We start from the raw sequence: 23,496 nt of genomic DNA on the forward strand, positions 1-23,496 counted from the left end.
TCAGACTTCACCATTTGTTGCAGTAGTATCCATTATAGCTTTTTTTTGTTTCTGGTTCAGAATCCAGTTGAGGATCACATACTGCATTTAATTGTCCTGTCTCTTTAGTCTCCTTAATTCTGTAACAGTTCCTAAGTTTTTCATGACATAAACGGTTTTGTAGAGTGTAGGCCATTTATTTTTTAGAATCTTCCTCATTTTTTTTTTTTTTAAAGATTTTATTTATTGATTTGACAGAGAGAGATCACAAGTAGACAGAGAGGCAGGCAGAGAGAGAGAGAGAGAGAGAAGCAGGCTCCCTGCCAAGCAGAGAGCCCGATGCGGGACTCGATCCCAGGACCCTGAGATCATGACCTGAGCCGAAGGCAGCGGCTTAACCCACTGAGCCACCCAGGCGCCCATCTTCCTCATTTTTTAAAAAAAGATTTATTTATTTATTTATTTGACAGATAGAGATCACAAGTAGGCAGAGAGGCAGGCAGAGAGAGAGAAAGGAGGAAGCAGGCTCACTGCTGAGCAGAGAGCCCGGTGTGGGGCTCGATCCCAGGACTCTGGGATCATGACCTGAGCTGAAGGCAGAGGCTTTAACCCACTGAGCCACCCAGGCGCCCCATTTTTTTGTTTTTAATTAGGTTTGGATTATTCATTTTAGAGAGGAATCTTACCCAAGTCTTGTCACATTACGAGGCACATAGTATTGCTTTATTATTATTGTTGATGTAATAATTTAGATCACTTGGTTTAAGTTGTATCTATCAAGTTTTTCCACAATAAAATGCTGTGTTTCCCTTTGTAATGAGTATGTCATTTGGGGGATGGGCAATACTTTGAGACTTTGTAATATCTTTTTCCTAATAAGACTTTCAATCACTAGTTTTAATATCAATTGATGATCTTCCTAAATCTAAAGACCTATCCATCCAGCCAACTGGTGGTTTTTCTCTTTCATGGATCAGTGGCCACTTTGACTTTTTGGGAAATTATTTTCAGTGGTTTACCACTCTGAACTACCAGCCAAATAACATAAAGTCTATTAGATTATGTACAATCTGTAGCCCACCAATTAATTCTGATTTAGTTATTGGCATTTATAAAATGTAGGGAATCAAGACGCTTTTTAAAATATTTTTCCTTCTCTAGGTGTTTGCTACAATCTGGAGGCAAGATCTTTCCTCAGTATGTGCTGATGTTCGGGTTGCTTGTGGAATCACAGACACTGGTAGAAGAGAGTGCTGTTCAAGGAACAGAACGTACTCTTGGATTAAATATAGCACCTTTTATTAATCAATTTCAGGTAAGTGTTTATAAGTTCAGCCAGGTGGCTGTTACCCCCATCTACCTTATCTTTCTCTGTAGTTTTTTTTTTTTTTTTTTAAAGATTTTATTTATTTGACAGAGAGAGAGAGAGATCACAAATAGGCAGAGAGGCAGGCAGAGAGAGAGGGGGAAGCAAGCTCCCTGCTGAGCAGAGAGCCCGATGTGGGGCTCGATCCCAGGACTCTGAGATCATGACCCGAGTTGAAGGCAGAGGCTTTAACCCACTGAGCCACCCAGGCGCCCCGCTTTCTCTGTAGTTTTATTGAGACAGTGTGTTTAGCTGGATTAGGATGGTAATCAGTGTCCCAGAGCAAAGGAATTTATGAGTGAAAATCAACCTAGAGATTAGAATAGCCAAGGAAGTCTGTTGTTTCTACTGACAAAAGGCTACAGATATTCCTCTGAACCATTGTTACAAGTGAAAAATAGGGTCCTAGATTTAGTCTTAGGAAAAAGGGTGCTTCTTGTCTAAAACAGAAACAGCCAGAGAAAGACTGGCATTCTAAACATGAACCCTTAATTACATTGAAACCTCAGGTTAGCAGGTGATAGATGTAAGCAGCTAATGTCTAGACAGTCAGACTGCTGTGAGTAGGAATGCAGAAACCTAGGAAACTGGAGCTCAAGGCAAAGGGGTTAGTTGTTATTTGGGAAACAAGGACCCAAGATTTAGTGCTGGCAGAGGCATTAGCCTCAGAATACAAATTTGTGAGTTAAAATTGTGTGAGTGGGTGGAGTGTCTAAGGGAAGAGGTTTGGGGTTGAAGACAGAGGTAGGAAGTAGATGGAATACTGATATGTAAGCCAAAGCAGAATTTGGGGAAGTAGATACATATTTAAAGAAGTGACATCTAAAATTTTTATCTAATGGCTATACATAGTAAGGCTTTGAATATACAGTTAGATCTGTGAATAGTACTTGCTCAGCAAATAAAAGTTTTTTGAGAAAATGCTTTTTTTCCTACGGCTGGCTGAGATTTTAGTGTTTGTTTAATCTCAGATTTTGGAGAGTTTAATAAGGAGAATATACTTATCAGAAGACAGAAGTTTAGGAGCACCTGGCTATTTCGGTTGGAGGAGTGTATGACTCTTAATCTCAGAGTCTACATGTAGGGCATAGAGATTACTAAAAAATAAATCAATTAAAAAAAAAAAAGAAGTTTTGGTTGTTTGTGTGGTTCAGAAATACCACTATCTCCTTTCTAGCTTATTCCCTCTTGATTTTGGTGTCTATAATTCTTTGATTCCATCAGAATCTATGATATTTTGATCCTGCCATCATTTCACTGTATTTCCTCCCTTCCTTAAGAGTGTGTATTCCATGGTCTATATACTTTTCATATATCCCTTCTCTTTAGTTTTTGTACTGGCCTAGGAAAATCCTACCTTGGTTAAATCCAGCTTTCTGCCTTCTCTACACCAGTAGCCCTGCAGCTGTGAATATGCAGACTTCGATCTCTCTTCCGCTTGTGACTACTCATCTCAAGAGGCAGGTTGCCTGGTAGTTTTACATTTCCTGGTCCACTTACTCATTTTCTTAGGTGATATTGTCTCCTCTCTTCTAATATGAGAATTATCTGTTACATAGACAACTGAGTGAACCAATGAAACAAAATGAGAGGTGTTAAAAAAAAAAAGAAAAACTACACAGTAGTCCTCCCTTATCTAATGGAGGATACTTTCCAAGACCCACAGTGAAAACCATAGATAGTACTGAACCTATCTATACTGTTTTTTTCCTAAACATACCTATGATACAGTTTAGTTTATAAATTAGGTAGAGTAAGAGATAACAATAACTAAAAATAGAAGAATTATAATGTACTGTAATAAAGCTTACAGGGATGTGGTCTCTTTCAGAATAGCTTATTGTACCATATTCACCCTTCTGTGATGACGTGGGATGATAAAATGCCTCTTGTATCCTCTCATTAGTATCCTAATGAGATCATGTGAGGGAAATGATGTAAGTGTTAGGTTACTATTGACTTGACAGTTTGTCAGGAGGAGGATCGTCTGCTTCTGGACCTTGGTTGATTACTAGTAACTGAAACCATGGAAAGTGAAATCACAAAGAGGACTGTACAGAAAATAACAGAAATTTATTCATTCAAGAAATGTGTAGCATATTTGTGCTACTTTAGGTTTTGGGAATATAGCTGTGAATCTAAGAGATAAGTTCCTGCACTCATGGAGCTGTTCAGATTGACAAACAAGAGATAGATAATAAACTAGTAAAAAGATTAGAATGATGGTGGTTAAAAGTGCTATGAACATAAAGCAGGTTATGAGATAGGGAATGGGGGTATGTGATAAACTATTTTATATAGGTGATGACTAAGGAAAGGACTCATGGGTAAGTGATATTTAAGCAGGGAACTGAAGAAATAAGGAAGCAAACCATAAACAAGTTAAAGGACCAAAAAGTGCAGTGGCCTGCGGCAAGAGCATGACTGGAGTGTTCAGAAACAGCAGGTCGGGTAAAAGATGCAGACAGAAAAGTATTAGGAGCCAGATCTTGTACAGCCTTTTGGTCCTATGAAGACTTTTACTCTGAAAAGGGTGGGAGACACATGTCAGGTATTGAACAGAGGAATGACACCGTGTATCTTGTTTTGAAAGTTATTGTGGTTGCTGTGTTAGAAGTAAACCACTTGTGAGAGCAGGCAAAGGTATTACGGCAGTAATCCAGGTGAGAGGTGATAGTGACTTAGACTAGAAGAAGTGGTAGGAGTGTGGAGGTGGTGCCAAGTGTTGTGATTGTAGAGACATTGGAAGGTAGGTTGTGGTAGATAGGATGTGGGGTACGAAAGCACCTGGAAGAATAGTTATCATCTACTGAAATGGGGAAAATAGCATGAGGATCAGGTTGTGTTCATGCATTTGTGGGATCATTGAACAGTAGGATAATAATTCAGAGAAAGATTGAGGCTAGAAATAAAATTTGGTACTTAAATTTGATAGATGAAAAAAAGAATTGGTAGATAATATTTAAAGCCCGAGTGAATCACCTTGGGGCTATGTAGAAAGAACTGAACTCATGAGAATTCATGAAACGATGAGCTTTAGATGGGAAATGTAAGAATTAGCACAGATACCAGGAGTGGCCAGGAGGTTAGGTTGAGAAACAGGAGTGAGGACGGACTATGAGGGTTAGAGGGCATGTGATGAGAGGTAACAGGAATCTAGAGCTTCTTCTGATGATTGATACAAACGAGGATAAAGGACAGTGAGTCCTGGAAATGGCATGGAACTGCTGTGTTGTTATGGCAGGTCAGGTTGGATGCCTTCAAGGATGCCGAGGGGGAGAGGTTGATAGATCTGTGTCCACTGCTTCACCATGCACGGTTGCTCTAATATTTTACTCGAAAGAGGGTACTTTCTTTCTTTCTTTTTTAATCATTTTTTCCCGCAAAGATTTTATTTATTTATTTGACAGAGAGATCACAAGTAGGCAGAGAGGCAGGCAGAGGGGGAGGGGGAAGCAGGCTCCCTGTGGAGCAGAGAGCCCGATGCAGGGCTCGATCCCAGGACCCTGGGCTCATGACCTGAGCCGAAGGCAAAGGCTTAACCCACTGAGCCACCCAGGCGCCCCAAGAGGGTACTTTCAAAACAGGTTCCCGGGGGCCCCTGGGTGGCTCAGTGGGTTAAAGCCTTTGCTTTCGGCTCAGGTCATGATCCCAGGGTCCTGGGATCCATCCCCGCATCGGGCTCTCTGCTCAGCAAGGAGCCTGCTTTCCTTCCTCTCTCTCTGCCTACCTGTGATCTCTGTCAAATAAATTAAAAACAAACAAACAAACAAACAAAAAACAACAAAAAAACCCAGGTTCCCTTTTTATTTCAAATGAAGAGGCTAAAAGTTGCTAGTAGGAATGTTCCACTGATACTAAAATTGATGGAACACATTATAGTGGTGGCTCTCAACCTTGACTGAACTTCCAGAACTACTGATACCTGGATCCCAACTCCAGATTGATTGGAGATGTGGCCTGAGCAGTTGGGGGCTTTTAAAACCTCTTCAGGTGATTTTAACTTGGCCGCCAAAGCTGAGAACCATTGCTTTATACAAATAAACTTTATTTTCCAAGTGAAATCCACTATTAATTATTTGGTTGAATTTGGCATATTTTCTCAAATAGTTGTACTATTTGCTTATTAGTTCATCTTTCACACATAAGCACATCCTGGGTTTAAAATTTTTAGAGCTATTTCGCTTTAGTAAAAATTTGCGTTCATCCAAGACAAGATCTGTAGATAATTGAAAGTATTTAACCTGACTAAGCCTTGGTTCGTTCATCCTTACAGAACTGGGAATTAAATGAGGTATTAGATGTATAAAGCATTATATCCTACTGATGCAAGTATGAAGTAAGCACTAGAGGGTACATGGCCACAAAAAGAATTGAGTAAAAGTGAAAAATTTGTATTTTCTTTAGGTACCTATACGCGTATTTTTGGATCTGTCCTCATTGCCCTGTATACCTTTAAGCAAGCCAGTGGAACTGTTAAGACTAGATTTAATGACTCCATATTTGAACACCTCTAACAGAGAAGTGAAGGTAATACAAAATGATTATTTTTTTCATATTTAGAATTGTCTTAAGCTAGGTAATACTTAATGTACACAAAATAGTATTTGCCACTTTCTTTGACAATTTAAATGTTACTTTTTTTCTAAACAATATCTAAAAATGAGCTTGGGTAAATACTAGTGAATATAGTAGATTGGTATTAATTTGAATTGGGTGATTAAATCTTTATAAAATTTGGAGCTAAAATTGACTAAAAAAACATACTTACTTATCCAGGTCTACTCTACTTACTCTGATAAAATTTTCATGATTTCTTAATTTTCATAGGTACACATTTGTAAATCTGGACAAGTGACTGCCATTCCCTTTTGGTATCATATGTACCTTGATGACGAGATTAGGTTGGATACTTCAGGTGAAGCCTCCCACTGGAAACAAGCAGCAGTTGTTTTAGAGAATCCTATCCAGGTGGAAATGGGAGAGGAATTAGTACTCAGTGTCCAGCACCACAAAAGCAGTGTCAGCATCACAGTAAAGCAATGAAGAGCAGTTTTCTAAGGAAAACTGTCCAGGTAGAGCAGCAAGTACACAATTCTGGTCTGAATTAGTAGTGGAATTGTAATGATAAAATGGGGGTATAAAGATTTAATTCCTTGTAATGGTCAAGTATTTTTAAAAATTGATTAATAAAGTATATTTAAAAGATCTTAAAGAGGAGCATTATTACGGAGATATTGCTGCAGACTTCCTTTCTCAAAAAGGTTGTCACTGATTTTCCAAATTGGCAGTTTGTTTTTATTGCTTAGTTATACTTCACAGTGGTTTCAGTTTTGCTCAATACTCTAGTCTACACTCTATAGCTATAATGATAAGGGATCTGAGTCCCATCTTCATTGTCCTATGCCAGTAAGTAGAGCAAAACTTTTAATTTTTAAGGCATCTTGGTTTTTTTAAGTCCAAACTTCTTAATTGGGATACATCAGAAAGTCAGCTGCCATTAAAGACTGAGGGTTATGGTTACCTGTAAATTTGAAGCCTGCTTCTCTTAAATACTATACTTCTGAAACTCCTTGGGTTTTGTGTTTTGAGAATGCAGACTTCAATTAAGAATTTAAGCTATACGCTAAATCTAAGAGAGTAAAAGTTAGGGATGAAGTAAAATCTGTAGGAGACAGCATTTTTCCTGGTCTACTTTGGCAAAGAAAATTTAAAAAAAACTTGTAAATTCAAGAAAGAGCTAAACCCAAACCAGTGTTTTTTAAAAATTTTGGTCTGAATGCATAGTAAGAAATATATAATTGGCCCAGATTTTAAAGACTTGCAACAGGGAGATTAATAAGACTATCGTGCCTTGTATTTACTGTGTGCTCTTTGTAAGGAAGCCACAAAGAAATTAAGATGCACTTTCTCTCTACATTGCCTATTCTCATCGCTTTACTTTAAATAGAAGTGTTTTTAAGAGTGGAAAGAATGAAGACTGCATTTAATTACTGTGAACAGTACATAAATGTGAAGGTGTGTGTGCATAAATATATGAAGCAAAGATTTTGAGAAAAATATTTATTCTTGCTATTTTAACAACCTGCACTGGCACTTTCTAGATTTCAGTATGTTAAACATTACCCGGTGGGTTGTGATTAGCAATTAGAGAAACTCCATCCTAAGTAATAAATATCTCTGAAATAGCACCTCCACATCTTCTGACTGGGGTTTAATGAGTAATTAAGAATACTCAGCCTAGCTTTGTTTGCTGACACCCTTAAAAGCACTGAGGAAAAGTAGACCCCATTTCTTTTTTTTTTTTTTTTAAGTATTTCATTCATTTATTTGTCAGAGGGAGAGAGAGCACAAGCAGGGGGAGTAGCAGGCAGGGCAGGCAGGCAGAGGAAGAACCAGGGTCCCTTCCAAGGAAGGAAGGAGTTCAATGCAGGACTCGATCCCACGACCCTGGAATCATGACCTGAGCCGAATGGCCAACACCCAACCAACTGAGCCACCCAGGCATCCCTAGACTCCATTTCTATCACAAGGTTCTTATTTATTCTCCTAGTCTTCTATCCAGCTTATTTTCATCTAAAAGTCATGGGTAATCTGTTAATCTATTACCAGTGTTGCAAATAGGATTTTAAGAGAGTAGTTGTTTTAAAGATTAATATTAGGTCCTAGGCTAATTCTCCTAAAAGGAATAGAAGATACATGTGTCTTTTCATTGTAGGTATGCAATTTCTAAACCTTAATCTTTCTGGACTTCTTTTTTGCTGTTCCTCTAATCAAGAACTTTTTGTAAAAACATTAAGGGTTTATGTTTAAAGAAAGAGAGACAAAAAAATTGCAGAAAATAAATGATAAATTCTTATTTATTGAAAGACATCCAGTTGAGAAATAGAGAAATAATTGTTAGGTAGGCATATATGGCACATGATTATGATTAAGTTCCACTAATTCATATTTCCAAATTACACTTTCTGCTAAACCCAGAGCATTATATTCATGCAGCAGTGGTAGGGAGCATTGATTTTTTTTTTTTTTTTAAATGTCCATCCTCTTGATAAAGCAATGTAGTATGAGGAACATTTAGTAGAATCATTTTCTACCATTTGAGTATGTGATACTCTAATGTTAAGAAGAAATCAAGTCTAAGTCTAGGATATTCAGACTAATTATTTGTGATATACAAAACTCAGTCAGTTATATAAATCCAGTAGTTCCACCTGGCTTTCACCTTCTTTGTGTTGAAGTTTTCCATCATTTGTGGCTTGTCCCAAGCACAAAATCCTGAGCAATGGGATACCAGGTAATGAAATAACATGGTAGCAGGAGTAGTTTACTTTTGCACACTGTTCAGGAGGCCACGGATTTATCTATAAGTTCTTTTTTCTCTTCTGTAGTATCATTACATAGTTCATCAGATACATTAGCTGTAGTAGGTGTAGTCTGGGGAGTCACAGTGTGTCCAAACCCTTGGTAGTGACCCATGGGTGAAGGTGGTACAGAAGAGGCAACAGAAATTGCATCTTGTGAAGATGAGGATAACAAGCTTGTATGTTCATTTTGATCTTGATCCTCAGGAAAAAACTTTTTCCTAGGATGTCCCATGACTGTCCTTCCTTTAAAGTAATAGAAAAGTTTCCAAGTTAGCCAAAAGTAGTTTTTACCACTATAAACTTACCATGCTAAGAATAAGTTCTCCCTCCCATCTCTCAATTTGAAGAGCCTTACTGGTACTGCTTTAAACAAAGTCTTTTCATCTCTGAAATAGCTACTAAATTGCCCTAGTAGGAGAACTGCAAGAACCTATCTATTTGGGTGAATGAAATGGCTGGTACTTACCAACATGCCTTACTTGTTCAGAAATATCATCCCTAATATCTGAAACATCCCACATGGCAAGAAAGGAATCAAAGCATGAGCCCTCTTCTGCTTCTTGGACATAGGGTTTATATGAGAAAGTGTAGTGATGAGCAATAGCAGCAAGGAACATCTCAATACAGATGATAAAGTCCTACAATAACAAAAACAAAAAAGCAGCCATCTTTAAGCTTAAATCTAGTTTTGTAGATAAAGGAAAAGCACTATCTTTCTCTCTTCTCAACAAGTATTTGAATATCAACAGCTGTTTTTTCCTCATAAGGTTATATTCATTTTTTCTTTTTCTAAAATAACTATTTTTGATCTCTTTAAAAAAAGAACAAAATGGCAAAAATTTGTATCTATTTTATACTATCTCAGTCAAGTATGTTTTAGCAAAATACAATGTATTCTCAATCCACTGCCCAAAGACTAAGAGAAATGCACAGAGAGAAACTGACTAGGAAAAACCAAATCTAGGTTCTAGTCCTAATTCTACCACAAATTAGTGATGATAGCTAGTCTCTCTAGGTTTCCTCCCTTTCCTCCTCTGCAGAGTGAGGAGAATAGAATCCCCACAGCCTACACGTTGTCAGGTTCAGGAGATAATATGTAAAATGGGTAAACAGTAAAATTTTATTAAGTTCACAGACAGCACTAACCTGGAGTCCTGTAGCCACAGCTTCTACAGTTTGCCATTCCCATGTATGCTTTTCAGAAATAACGCCAACTTTTACCAACAAAGCAATAACTACTGCTTGCCTATATGTTAGGAAAAGGTAAACGCCATATCTATATCAAGCATAAAATGAGCAGGTGTTTTAAAAATATGCCATTTTAAAAAAGTTAAACCCCAGTACAACTTGTGGACCACCATACCACCACCACCCTGCCTTCATAGCATACTCCTGAAGACATTGCACATCTATTGTAAATACATTTATCTGCTTTAAAAGTTTATTCTTCCAGTAGTTTTGTCATACAAATTTTGATTATGCATTCTTATACACATGGAACTTCAAAACTTGGTTTATATGTCTTTGTTTTGAAAGTGTATACAAGTAATTAGATTTTAAGTTCTTCCTATGCCCAGACAATGCCCACAACCTGGAACAATACACATTTAAAATAAAGGACAAGTGTTTTTTTTTACACTTATAATTGTGTAATATATATTTACACATATATTAATTATTCAGATTATTTTTTAAAACATTTTGAAACCAGTCTTGTTAGAAGTGCTGGAACTACAGACAAACTCAGAAGGCACTGGACTCCCAAGGTGGGAGTCAGAATGAACATTTCCAGCACATCCATGGCTATGACCCTAAGGTTAAATTTTAACAGCTAATAATGAGATAGATAAGTTCTGTATGTAAGAATTTTACTTCAATACTGCTTGTAATGGTCAAAGAATAAGGAACAACCTAACTTTCAACAGGAGAGTAGTTAAAAAGTTAGATCCACAGAACAGAATACTGAGTAAAACCATAAAAACCCAAATGGTAAGAAAACTATATCCTCACTTTATTGATAGAGAACTATATCCACAGCATACTGAATGTATCCTTGAATTCAGCAAGTTTTTATGGTATGAAACTCTTTCATACCATTTTTCTGTGGCATTTTATATGTAACATTATCTGCACCACAGTATTAATCATTCTTTCTGGGTGGTAGGGTTTCAAGGATTATTCTTTTTCCCCTTTTTGTACTTGTATACTGTTAAATTTGGTGTATTTGTTTTTAGGTCCCCTATCACCCACCCTTTTTACTAAACTGGGACTATGTACAGTTTTGCTGGGTGGCTCAGTGGGTTAAGCCTCTGCCTTCGGCTCGGGTCATGGTCTCAGGGTCCTGGGATCGAGTCCCACATCGGGCTCTATGCTTGGCGGGGAGCCTGCTTCCTCCTCTCTCTGCCTGCCTCTCTGCCTACTTGTGATCTCTGTCTATAAAATAAATAAATAAAATCTTTTAAAAAAATGTACTTTACTAAGTAAATGAACATTACCTCACATTATTAAATATTCTTATGTTTATCTTTCAAACTATAGACTATTCTCTTATATGAAAGGACCACCATATATTCTTTAATGATTCCTCTAGTGTTGAGACAGTTAGGCTATCTCAAATTATTTTCTTCTTATAAGTGTTATGGTGACCATCTGATTATTTCTTTATGAAAAACCAAGAAGGGCTAAACAGATGAACTTTTCAAAAGGTAAGTAGAGACATTTTAATTCATTTTCTATATTAAAACTATTTTGAAAATCCTCCCTAATCAACAGCGTTATTGCCCTGTAGAAAATGAGAACATTTACATTCAAGAGAAAGCAACACTTACCAAAAAGAAACAAAAACCACCAGTTTTACACAAAGAAATTTGCCAACAGGTTGGATTGGACTCAGTTCTTCCTTCAGTACTTTGTAAAATAGAAGCAGGCAATACATGGCAAACTAGAAACAAAATTAACAACAGTTAAACTTCAATAAGAATAACTAAATACAGTAACAAATAACACAGTTACAAACCAGAGACCTGGTACAGAGTAATGTTTTAGGCAATTTTTTCTAGGTTTTCTATTCTGTTATTTTTATTTTATTTTAAAGATTTTATTTATTTATTTGACAGAGATCACAAGTAGGCAGAGAGCCCGATGCAGGGCTTGATCCCAGGACTCTGGGATCATGACCTGAGCAGAAGGCAGAGGCTTTAACCCTCTGAGCCACCCAGGTGCCCCTATTCTGTTATTTTTAGATTAATAATGAGCTTTTAGAGTTTACTGTGGATGAAATTACAGGATATGAAATTTCTCAGAAGAGACGTATAATGTCTTCCTTGAAAATGTTTTTGAATATTCCCTTATGGGGGCCCATAAGGAAAATAATGAATAAATGACTGTCATGAATGGAGGAAAAGGCCCTCATTCAGCCCAAATAAAAATTATCTGCTGGGCGCCTGGGTGGCTCAGTGGGTTAAGCTGCTGCCTTCAGCTCAGGTCATGATCTCAGGGTCCTGGGATCGAGTCTCGCATCGGGCTCTCTGCTCAGCAGGGAGACTGCTTCTCTCTCTCTCCTCTCTCTCTCTCTCTGCCTGCCTCTCTACTTGTGATCTCTCTCTGTCAAATAAATAAAATCTTTAAAAAAAATATATCTGCTTATTAGACAACACAGTAAATAAGTACTATTTGACTAAAATTATGGCCATGAAATATGAAAGGAATCAGGGAAACAATTTTTCTTGAGGGCAGTATGTTAATCCAGCTCAATTTATTTTTTTTTAAATAACTTTTCAAGACTATTGTTTATTTTTAGAAATCAGTTGTAACAACCTAGTGCATTGTACATACAAATAAACATTTCCCTAGAAGTTTAGTTTTCCCCATTACAATTATATAAAATGTTCAGGTAAAATATTTTAGAATATGAAAGCAATAAAGAAAAATACAAGGCTGCCCATAGTCTCATTATCCAATCATTCCCTTCTACACAAAAGGTGCTTTTTAACAGGTATCATCAACTAAAATGTAAAATTTTGTTGCCTGACTTTTCCCCCACTTTAAGTATGTTACTTTTTCTAGTTTCACAGGCTCGATCATGACCTGAGCTGAAGGCAGACACTTAACCAACTGAGCCACCCAGGCGCCCCAGACAGTTATTTTTTTAGAGCATTTCAGTTTCTAGATCGTACTTTTTAAAAAAGGCATTCACAATTTTCCTTTATTCCAAATATATGAGAGAAATTTATTCCTCCATTTTTTCTTCTTTAAAGATTTTATTTATTTTTATTTGACAGACAGAGATCACAAGTAGGCAGAGAGGCAGGCAGCGGGGTTCGGGGGCGAAACAGGCTCCCTGGTGAGCAGAGAGCCCGATGCGGGGCTCGATCCCAGGATCCTGGGATCATGACCTGAGCTGAAGGCAGAGGCTTTAACCCACTAAGCCACCCAGGCGCCCCTTATTTCTCCATTTTTATTCAAACCTGGTACTGGAGCGCCTGAGTGGCTCAGTTGGTAAGCGTCTGCCTTTGGCTCAGGTCATAATCCAAGGGTTCTGGGATCGAGCCCTGCAGCTGGCTCCCTGCTCAGTGGAGAGCCTGCTTCTCTTCCTGTTTGTGCTGCACGCTCATGTGCGCTCTCTCAGATATAGATAAATAAAATCTTTAAGAAGAAAAAACCCAAATATTTTAAAAAACCCAAACAAACATGGTACTGTCATATACCAATTACACTTTTTTTTTTTTAAGACATAGACATTTTCTCTTTTTGAGTATGCCTAGGTTATGTGTTTTTTAAGGAGAACACTGTGCTTTCATTTATGATATCCACACAAGTATGTAATGACTACCAGAACCAAATGAACAAACATGAACAACAGGTCAAGGTAAAAGTCACCAGATAATTTACAAAGATACTGTATTTTTATATATGTATAAAGACATGTTAAAGTTTCTTCAAGTTCTTTCCTATAAATTGAATTTCAAAATTAAAATATAATGAACTTTATTCCCAAAGAAACTTCTAAGAAAATTAAGAGTCAAAGATACTAATTTAATGCAATTAAAATTAATATTTACTCACCAACTGTGACATGTTGTTTATTATAACCAAATAAGTCCAAGCATTCGAAAAGCTAAAGTTTCCTTCATCATATATACCAAGCAGCTCACAGATTCTTAAAATGGTAAAAATGAGATTTATGATTAACTAAAACAAAATATAGTTTAAAACACAGCACTGACAGTAATACTTAAATATACAAATCGGTTTATTTAAAAGACCCCATAGATAAGACCCCACTTGATTTTTGGTCACAGAGGTTTAAAATGAAAAAAATTTTCCAGTAATGCTACCATATTATTATCCCTCATCTTAAATCCAAAATAAGACACATACATTGAATTAGAGGAGGTAATTACTAGATTAAAAAAAATTAATGTCACCTAATTTTGAAAACCTTGTTAAGGTATGTAATGCGAGTCAATAAATAAAACTATAATTTTTTCCCCAAACTATCTTAGGAGGTAAATTTTATGAATACCCAGATCTCAGAATTAACTTACATGATTCCCCAGTTTCTAAACTGCAGACAAAGCATGGCTTCATAAATAAATTAGTTTAATTCTAAGGTAAATGTTACTAAAGAAATGCTAGCTCAAAGGTAGAATAAAGAAATGAATGCTGCTTTCACCTTTCTTCCCCCTCTTCTCCGAACATGCACAATTATGATTAACAGATAAAACATGTAATCTATTCACTTTATCTGATATTCTTAAATTTTTAGGGAATAGTTTTACCAGATAGCTTAATAATATGCCATTTTACCTCATCTCCTAAGCCTTGTCAGATTTCTTACAAAAGAAAAATATGACTCATCCTTGAAATCTAGTACTCATATTCTAGGTTAACCATATAAAAATAAAACCATATAATGAACCTAAGGTAGCATATTTTAACTTCATGTAACAGATGTTTTTGTAGAGCTTTGTGAACATTAATATTCGAAAAAAAAAAAAAAAAAAAAAGCATTTTTAAAATGTTTCCCAGAAAGCTGTGGAGACTGTTATTTAGAAGAATTCTTTGGTGATTCTCTGCTTATAAATGATCATCTTATTTATTTTTTATAGTAGGGTTTCTACATACTCTGTTTTTTATAACAGACTAGATCTATAGCATAAACAAGTAAATTAATGCTCTTTGTGCATCCTCTTGTGAAGTCAGAGCATGAGGATTTTAAAAAACGGTAATATAAATTCTTTGTACTTACAAAGCAACAATGGTGGTGAAAGGTCTGACCACTGTATACTGCAAAACACCCAGTTTGCACCTGAACAGCAATACTCTGCCAAAGAGTGGGGAAAAAAAACTTAGCATTTCAACTACTCATTTAAATAGTAGCAGATTTTCTCCAAAGCCCCCCAAATTAAAATCACTTTGACAAATGATGCCATACTTATATTTCATTCTTTTAATCTTGTCATTCTAAATGATAACTGGGGAAGAATGTAGATGGTGGCAAACATTGTTTAAATGCTGTTTTGAAAATTATTTGACAACTACATCTTCTGAAAGATTTCCCTTTCTGTGTTCAGTCTCAAATTCCTGATTACTACAGTACAGAAGGAAGTGTATCCCTGTATGTTTCTGGAAAGACTGAGTAACAAATGAACTGTATGCATGGAAATGTGAAAGCATATTCAGAAGTTATTATTTACATTTAAGGTTCAGTTTCAAGTTTGGAATTTAAATATCATTCCAGAGAGTATCACTGATTAGATATTATGAAAGGACAAAAAAAGATCCTGCATAAACAGTTTTTATCCTATTGCTGGGCTCACTCAACATAGGAGAAAATTCACAAGGAGTAACAAAACAAAAAGTCCGGAAATAAAAAAGGCTCTCTACCTGACAGCCTTGTGCAAGCTTTCTTAAAAGACCAAATTGCTCTGAGGGCAAATGCTTTATTTAGCACTACTATCAGGAGAACTGATTATCAGTGTTAGGTATTACAAATCCCCTAATTTTAAGAATTATTACATCTAGGGGCACCTGAGTGGCTCAGTCAGTTAAGTGGCTGACTCTTGATTTCAGTTCAGGTCATGATCTCAGGGTCCTGGGATCGAGCTCCATGCTGGCCTCTGCAGTCAGCAGAGAATCTGCTTGAGGAGTCTCTCTTCCTCTGCTCCTCTCCCCATGTGCACTCTCTCTCTCAAATGAATAAATAAATCTTAGAAAAAAAAAAAAAAAGAATTACATCTAAACAGAAGACTGAGAATCTGGCATTCAAGCCTTGAGGTGTTAATAAAACTGAATAAAGAAACTGTTGGGGTTCTGTATGCTGACAGCCTTCTCCCTGCTGAGGTGGTTCACTCCCATTTAAAGCCAGTGTGCCCCATGTGGGGGCCTAAGGGGTGCACTTGGGCTTGTTGTAAGACCTCCTGAGAGAATGCCTTGGCTATACATGCTGTGCTTCCTGCCCCATACGCTTTATAAATAGGGTCAAGTCAATTAGCTACCTTTGAAAGCTGTAGAGAATTACTGAACTGGAAGATGTATTTGAAGAAATTGCCCAAAATGTAGCAAAGGCTGAGACAAAGAGAAATTGTGAAAGAGAGTTACAAAGAACTGAACAAAATCAGAAGATCTAACATATATTTTTAGTTACAGACGACAGTAGAGGAAAGGCAAAATCAGAAGAGATTATGGCTAGGAACTCTGCATAACCGATGAAAGATAAAAATCTACAGGTTGAGGCACCCTGTTGAGGCACCCTGTAAATTAGGGAGGACTAAAGCAGAAACAAAACAATCTAAATACTTCATGGTGAATCTGCAAAACATCGAAAACCGGGTCTTAAAATGCAGGTGGAGACAGATCATCTATAATGGAGTAACAAACTGACAGGAGAAGCTTAACAGTAATAATCGAAGGCAGAATTAGGAAGAATAAGCTCTTCAAAATGCTTGGAGAAAATTCCTGCCAACATAGAATTACACCCAACAAAACTGCCTTTCAAGAATGAGGGCAAATAAAGATACTTTTGGATAGGTGTACCTGAGAAAATTTGACACTGCTACATTGACACTGCAGGGAACTTTTAAGGGCCAGACTTTAGAGAGAAGGAAATGATCCCACAGAGTGTTGAAATGCAAGGAGTGCAGAGTAAGTAAATTTTTAATATTTGTACTTAAATCTACAAAAGATTGAAAAAAACCCTGTCCAGGGCGCCTATCAGTGGGTTAAAGCCTCTGCCTTCAGCTCAGGTCATGATCTCAGGGTCCTGGGAACGAGCCCTGCGTCAGGCTCTCTGCTCAGCAGGGAGCCTGCTTCCTCCTCTCTCTCTCTCTGCCTGCCTCTCTGCCTACTTGTAATCTGTCAAATAAAAATAAATAAAATCTTTAAAAAAATGCAAAAAAAAGTGTCTAATTTTTAAGATTAAAGTTAGATTTTAAGTAGTTACAGTAAATTTTAGACTCTAAGTATTCATGATAACATCAGAAACTATGTAACTTTTAAACCAGTGGTAAAAAATGGAATAAGAAAAAAAAAATGGAGTAAAAAAATGAAAATAGCAACAATAACAAAATAATTAACTACCAGTGGAATCTGGAGTAGCACCCAGGTAAAAAACAGGTTGATATAGCTGCAATAAAATACATATTTTTCTAACAGGTGAAATAGTCATGTTAAAATTATAACTTGTAAAAGATTATACCCCGTTCTGCTACTATATGAGCTGTGAAAAAGCTTTTGGTTTTCAAGGTTTCTTAAAAAGTATTTTATAATAAAAAATCTATAATATATTATTTGTTAAATGTGGGTGTTTTAAAACAGATTTTTCTGTTTACATTTGTTTGTATTCCTCTGTTTGGAAAACTTTAAAATTATTTACTACAATCTTCATTAAAATGTGGATTCCTGAACTGGATCCTAGAAAGAAAAAGGACATTAGTGGAAAAACTTGGGCAATCTGAAGAGTCTGCAATTAAAAGTATTATACCAATGTACTTTCTTTTTTTAAGATTTATTTATTTTAGAGAGAGTGCATGCACACGCGCATGTTGAGTGGGGGGAGGGGCAGAGGGCGAGAAAGAGAATCTCAAGCCAGCTGAGCACAGACCCCCACACAGGGCTTGATCTCAGAACCCTGAGGTCATGACCTAATTTGAAATCAAGAGTCCGACACTTAACTGACTGAGACACTCAGGCACCCCACCGATGTATTTCTTAGTTTTGACAAATGTACCACGATTACATAAGATGTTAAACATTAGGGGAAGCTGGGTAAGGGTGTATTATAAATCTGTCTTGTCTTTGCATCTTTACTGTAAATTTAAAATTATTCTAAAATAAAGGCTTACTTTAAAAATGGAGTCAGTGATAAAAGAATAGAAGACAAAAAGAAAACAAACAGATGGCAAGATTTTAAATGATTATATCAATAATCAAAAAAATCTAAATGGGCTAATTTAAGTGATGAACTGTCAGATTAGAATTCAAAAAATACTAAACTTAAAAGAAGTAATATATCTAAAACATAAGGAAATGGAAAAGATGAAAGCCAAAGGTAGAGAAAGATATGCCAGGCAAATACTAAACAAAAGATGGGAAACCTATTAATATCAGACAAAATAACTTTAAGACAAAAACTTTTTTTTTAATTAGAAAGGATGCCTGAGACTGAAGGGGGAGGGGCAGAAGAAGGTAGAGGGAGAGAGACTTAAGCAGACTCCATGCTCAGCTTGGAGCCCAATGCAGGGCTTGATCTCATGACCCTGAGATCATGACTTGAGTCAAAAATCAATAGTTGGATGCTTAACTGACTGGGCCTCTCAGGCACTTAAGACAAAAAAGATTATTTGGAATAGAAACAGCATCAAAATATATAAAACAAAAACTGACAGAAGTACTGAAAGAAAGTGACAATCTGGCAGAATTTAAGTATCTTTTTCAGTAACAGTACAAATAGTCAAAATCAACAGAAATACAGAGAATTTGAATAACACATAAGCTTGACCCCATCATGCACATAAATATAACACAGCCATTGATTAATATAGAATATACATTCTCTTCAAACATACAAAACCTTTATAAAAACTGATCATGTACTAAGGAAATGAAACAAATCTTAACCAATCCTAAAGGCTGTCTCAGAGAGAGTATATTCTCTGACTGCAATGAAAAGAAATAAAATGAAAATCCACCCCAAATCCTGTTTGGAAATTTAAAAATATTCCAGAATAACTCTGGTAAAGAAAAAATCCCAATAGGAATTTAAAATGGGATGATAATGAAATTACAGAACATAAAATCTGGGATCTATGGGATATTAACTAGATTTACTGTGGTGACCATTTTGCAATACATATAAATATTGAGTAATTATATTGTACAACTGAAATTAATATAATGTATGTCAATTACATTTCTATAAAAAAAACTGGAATTCAGTGAATATAGAACTTGAAGGGAAATATACAGTTGTTAATGCAGTATTAAAAAAGGGGATGGCTGGCTGGCTCAATCAGAAGACCAAGTGACTTGATCTTGGAGTGGTTATGTTCAAGCCCTACATTAGGTGTAAAAATCTGTTAAAAAATTTAAAAACTCTCAAAAAAAAAAAAAAGAAAGGCTATGTATAGTGAGCTAAGGCTCTAACATGTTAGGAAAAGATAGTAAACCAAAAGAAATGGGAAAAAGGAAGTAAAAATGGGCAGAAATTAATGATAGAGAAAACCAATATATTACACAGAAAATCAACAAAGCCAAAAATCAGTTCTTTAAAATTTTTATCATTTTAAATTTTTTAAAAGATTTTATTTAGTTGAGAGAGAGAGTGAGCAGAGTGAGAGCGAGCACAAGTTGGGGGGAGGGATCAGACTCCCCACCGAGCAGGGAGCCTGATGTGGGGCTTGATCCCAGGACCTCAGTATCATGACCTCAGCCGAAGGCAGATGCTTAACTGACTGAGCCACCCAGGTGCCCCCAAAATCCAGTTCTTGAAAAGACTAGTAAAAATAGGCAAACTTCTGACAAGATTGTTCAAGGAAAAAAATAAAGATACAAACAGCATTACAAATGAAAAACGAATCATAACAAGAGATCCAGAAGAGAGTGAGAAGATATATAAATGTATGCCCATAAAGATTTATTTATTTGAGAGAGTGTGTGTGCGTGTATGAGTTGGGGCAGGAGGGGGAGGAGAGAGGGAGAGAGAATCCCAAGCAGGCTCACTGCTGAGCTTGGAGCCCAACTTGGGGCTCCATCTCAGGATCCCGAGATCAAGCCCTGTACTGAAACTGAGGAGGGCGCTTACCTGACTGAGACACCCAGATGGCCCTGCCTATACATTTTTAAACTTTTTTTTATTCTGCCTAATTCCTAAAAATTTTATTTTTTAAAAAATGATTTCAGAAACAACAGGATGCCTAAATAGTTCTATACTTGTCCTCCCATAAAGTCCAGGTCTAATCTTCAATGGTATAGTTACAGTCTTTTCCTGTGACACACAAATAAAAGGTGATAATGCCTATTCAGGCAGTATAACTTGGATATGAAAATCAGACAGGAACAATTTAAAAAAGGAAAATTATTGTCTAATCTCACTCATGAACAGAGATGTAAAAATTCTAAACAAAATATGAGCAAACCAGACCTTGTGGTGTAGCAAAGCAGATGATACATCTTTATCACTTTGAATTTATCCTTGAAATACAGGGGGTTTTAACATTAGAAAAGCTATTAATCTAATTCACTAATTTAACAGGTTTAAGGCAAAAACCAACCATCTCAAAAGATACAGAAAAAGCATTTGATGACATTTAATCATTTACTCATTAAAAATTCAAACAAGCCAGGAGTAAAAGAGAGCTAGCTCATTTAACTTGACAAAGGATGCCTACAAAACACCTTTAAAAACATAAAATTCCATTACATTTTATAAGAATTCCCTTTACAATCAGGAATAATGTAAGAATATCTAGGGCTACTCAACAGCACGGTGAGAAGAGAAATATACAGTATAGACTGGAAAGCAAAGAGATCCTTCACTTGAAGAGGACTATCTTCACAGAGAACTTAGAAAGATCTACAGACTAAGAAAATGTAACAGGATTTTTGGATATAAGACCAACATTCCAAAACCAACTGCCTTTCTACACACTGGAAGCAATTAAAATGATTTTTAAAATAGATGCCATTTATAATATCAATAAATATGTTTATAAAATCAACAAAGATATGGAAGACTTTTGAAAGTTCATTTGAGGAAATGTACTTTACTGAAAGGTAAATGAAGAGCTAAATAAGTAGAAAACTAGACCATAATCATGGTAAGACTCAAAAAATCATAAAGATGTCAATAAACCAAAGACAATTCAATTACAATAAAAAAAAACAACCCACAGGTTTTTAAAGCAACTTGCCAAATTGTTCCTAAAGTTTATATGTAAGAGCGAAGACCCAAAAATAGCCAAGATAATAGGGTCAGGGCCCTTGCCCCTCACTTTAAGGTTTATTAATAACTTGTAGTAGTAAGTATATGGAATTGGTCCAGGAATAGAAAAGTTAACCAATAAAACAGAAGAAAAACAAAAAAAACAAAACAATAAGCCACAGACAGACCCATACACGTTGAAACCTGACATAAGACAGAGACAGCAAGATCAATGAGTGAGGGAGAAGGGAGAGAATGGTGGTAGGACAATTAGCTATTAGAATAAAATGAAACTGCATTTCTACCTCACACAACATAAAACATCGAATGTTTATAAATCTTAATGAGAAATTTTTGAAATCTTTATAAGAAAAGCACAGGACAATGTTTTTTGTAATCCTGTAATTGGAGTAATTTTTTGAACAAGACACACAAAAGTACTGACTATAAAATAAGATAAATTTAACTATATTAAAATTAAATTCAAAACTTCTATTTATCAAAAGATTTAATAAAGGTGGCAAAGCATGCCAAAAACTATAAAAAAGGTATTTTCTATACACACTAAACAAAGATTTGTATCTAAATATATAAATATCCCCTACAAAGCCATGAGACAGACAACCCATTAAAAAATGAGAAACAAGGTGCCTGGGTGGCTCAGTTGGTTAAGCGACTGCCTTCCGCTCAGGTCATGATCCTGATCCCATGTTCCGGGATCAAGTTTCGCATAGGGCTCCCAGTTGCGCGGGGAGTCTGCTTCTCCCTCTGACCTTTTCACCTCTCATGTTCTCTCTCACTCTCTAAGAAGTAAAATCTTAAAAAAAAAAAAAAAAGAAAGAAAGAAAGAAAGAAACAGAAACAAGAATTCCTTGGGAAAGGAAATACAAATACTTAATAAACATAAAAAGTTCTTTAACCTCATTACTAATCAAGGAAATCCAAATTAAGACCACAGCAATATACCACTTTATATTCCCTTGACAGGCAAACATAAAGAAGTCAGGGTAATTCCAAATGTACGTGAGTATGTGGTTCAAGTAGAAGTGTTTTATACTGTCAGTGGGAGAGGAATATGGTACAGCCACTTCAGAAAACAATTTACCACTAACAAAGCTGAACAAAACCTAAAGACTTAGCATGGTACACACCCTAGGGCAATTTTTTTCAAACTGTCAAATTTAATTTGTTAGGCCATGACCTGAATTTTAAAAACAAGAGGAAGGAAAGGAATATAAAGTAAGGATTAGTACCATTTCATGAAACCATTTCTTTCACTAGTATACTAAATCAACTGGTAAATGGTTTCCCCTCCTCCATACAAAATTTAAGGTTCACCGAAAGAAAACTCAATGTGCTCACTGTTTATGTTACAGCAAGAGGACAAAAAGTTGACCTAGTTTTTTAATCAATTAACAACTGCAAACTTGCCATGCTATTTACATCTTATAACCAAAGCACTATACTGAATTATCCTAAACAGCAGAGCCTAATTAATTATCAGATTTGTAACACCAGTTACCTACTAGAGGGAGACTGGTAACCTACAATGCATTTATACATAAGAGCCGTTTTATTATTACTAAAACCAACCTCTAAATTACATAACATAGGTAAACACTTAATCTTTTTTCAAAGCAAAGAATACCTGAGTTATAACCATGGATGCACTGCTGACATTATTCAGGCAGCAGCTGTCAAAATTCAAGTCTCAGGAAAAAAATGAAACCAACTCAGAGATTTAACAAGAATAAATGTAATTGTGTAGTGAGGAACAAATCAATTCCACAAGCACAGACTAGGGGGATTTTGACCAGTAGTTTCCCTTGAAAAAGGTTTGGGGTTTTAGTGGACCCCTAGCTAATTGTGATGAGCCACCTTGTAGAGAGCTAGAATCTCATTTTAGGTTCTGTAGTATTAGGAGGAGAGTCCTAATCAAAGCCAAGCCATCATCATTGTATTTACTGGATCACTGCAATCTCTTCCATCCTTGTCCACTCTTAGTTCAGTCTACAAAGAGCACAATAATCTCTGAAAATGAAATTTGGGCACTAGTCCTCTATTCAACATCCTATAATGGCTTCTCACTATCCTGACCAAACTTTAGACAGGTCTCCTCTGTCTTTTCTTTTCTTTTCTTTTTTTTAAAGATTTTATTTATTTATTTGACAGACAGAGATCACAAGTAGGCAGAGAGGCAGGCAGAGAGAGAGGAGGAAGCAGGCTCCCCGCTGAGCAGAGCCTGATGTGGGGCTCCATCAGGACCCTGGGATCATGACCTGAGCCAAAGGCAGAGGCCTTAAACCACTGAGCCTCCCAGGCGCCCCCTGAGTTGTCTTTTCAACTAGGCATCATTCTCAGGC

The 23,496-nt window shown here is 36.3% G+C and overlaps 2 protein-coding genes and 1 long non-coding RNA gene across 4 annotated transcripts in view; 2 read left to right on the forward strand and 1 right to left on the reverse strand.

The window, feature by feature from the left end:
* The window catches only part of LOC111156940 (protein arginine methyltransferase 9), a 38,700-nt gene extending 31,923 nt beyond the window's left edge, over positions 1–6,777 (forward strand). For both annotated transcript variants that reach the window (XM_022518106.1, XM_022518114.1), the window contains 3 exons: positions 1,141–1,294; positions 5,753–5,875; positions 6,176–6,777. In XM_022518106.1, the coding sequence (XP_022373814.1) occupies positions 1,141–1,294; positions 5,753–5,875; positions 6,176–6,391 (493 nt within the window). In that variant the 3' untranslated portion in view covers positions 6,392–6,777. The remainder of the gene's footprint in view (positions 1–1,140; positions 1,295–5,752; positions 5,876–6,175) is intronic.
* A 1,425-nt stretch (positions 6,778–8,202) lies between these two features.
* On the forward strand, positions 8,203–21,694 carry LOC111153479. The gene is made up of 3 exons (XR_002641006.1): positions 8,203–8,606; positions 17,168–17,174; positions 21,682–21,694. It is a non-coding gene; the product is annotated as an uncharacterized LOC111153479 (long non-coding RNA).
* Positions 8,381–23,496, reverse strand: part of LOC111153471 (transmembrane protein 184C) — a 31,341-nt gene continuing 16,225 nt past the window's right edge. Inside the window, exons 5-10 of the mRNA XM_022512498.1 lie at positions 14,963–15,037; positions 13,777–13,870; positions 11,541–11,653; positions 9,859–9,958; positions 9,179–9,350; positions 8,381–8,955 (exon numbers count right to left, since the gene is read on the reverse strand). Coding sequence (XP_022368206.1) covers positions 8,690–8,955; positions 9,179–9,350; positions 9,859–9,958; positions 11,541–11,653; positions 13,777–13,870; positions 14,963–15,037 — 820 coding nt within the window. The 3' untranslated portion in view covers positions 8,381–8,689. The remainder of the gene's footprint in view (positions 8,956–9,178; positions 9,351–9,858; positions 9,959–11,540; positions 11,654–13,776; positions 13,871–14,962; positions 15,038–23,496) is intronic.

This window comes from Enhydra lutris, unplaced genomic scaffold, assembly GCF_002288905.1.
Source record: "Enhydra lutris kenyoni isolate GAN:26980312 unplaced genomic scaffold, ASM228890v2 scaffoldscaffold3, whole genome shotgun sequence".
NCBI lineage: Eukaryota > Metazoa > Chordata > Mammalia > Carnivora > Mustelidae > Enhydra > Enhydra lutris.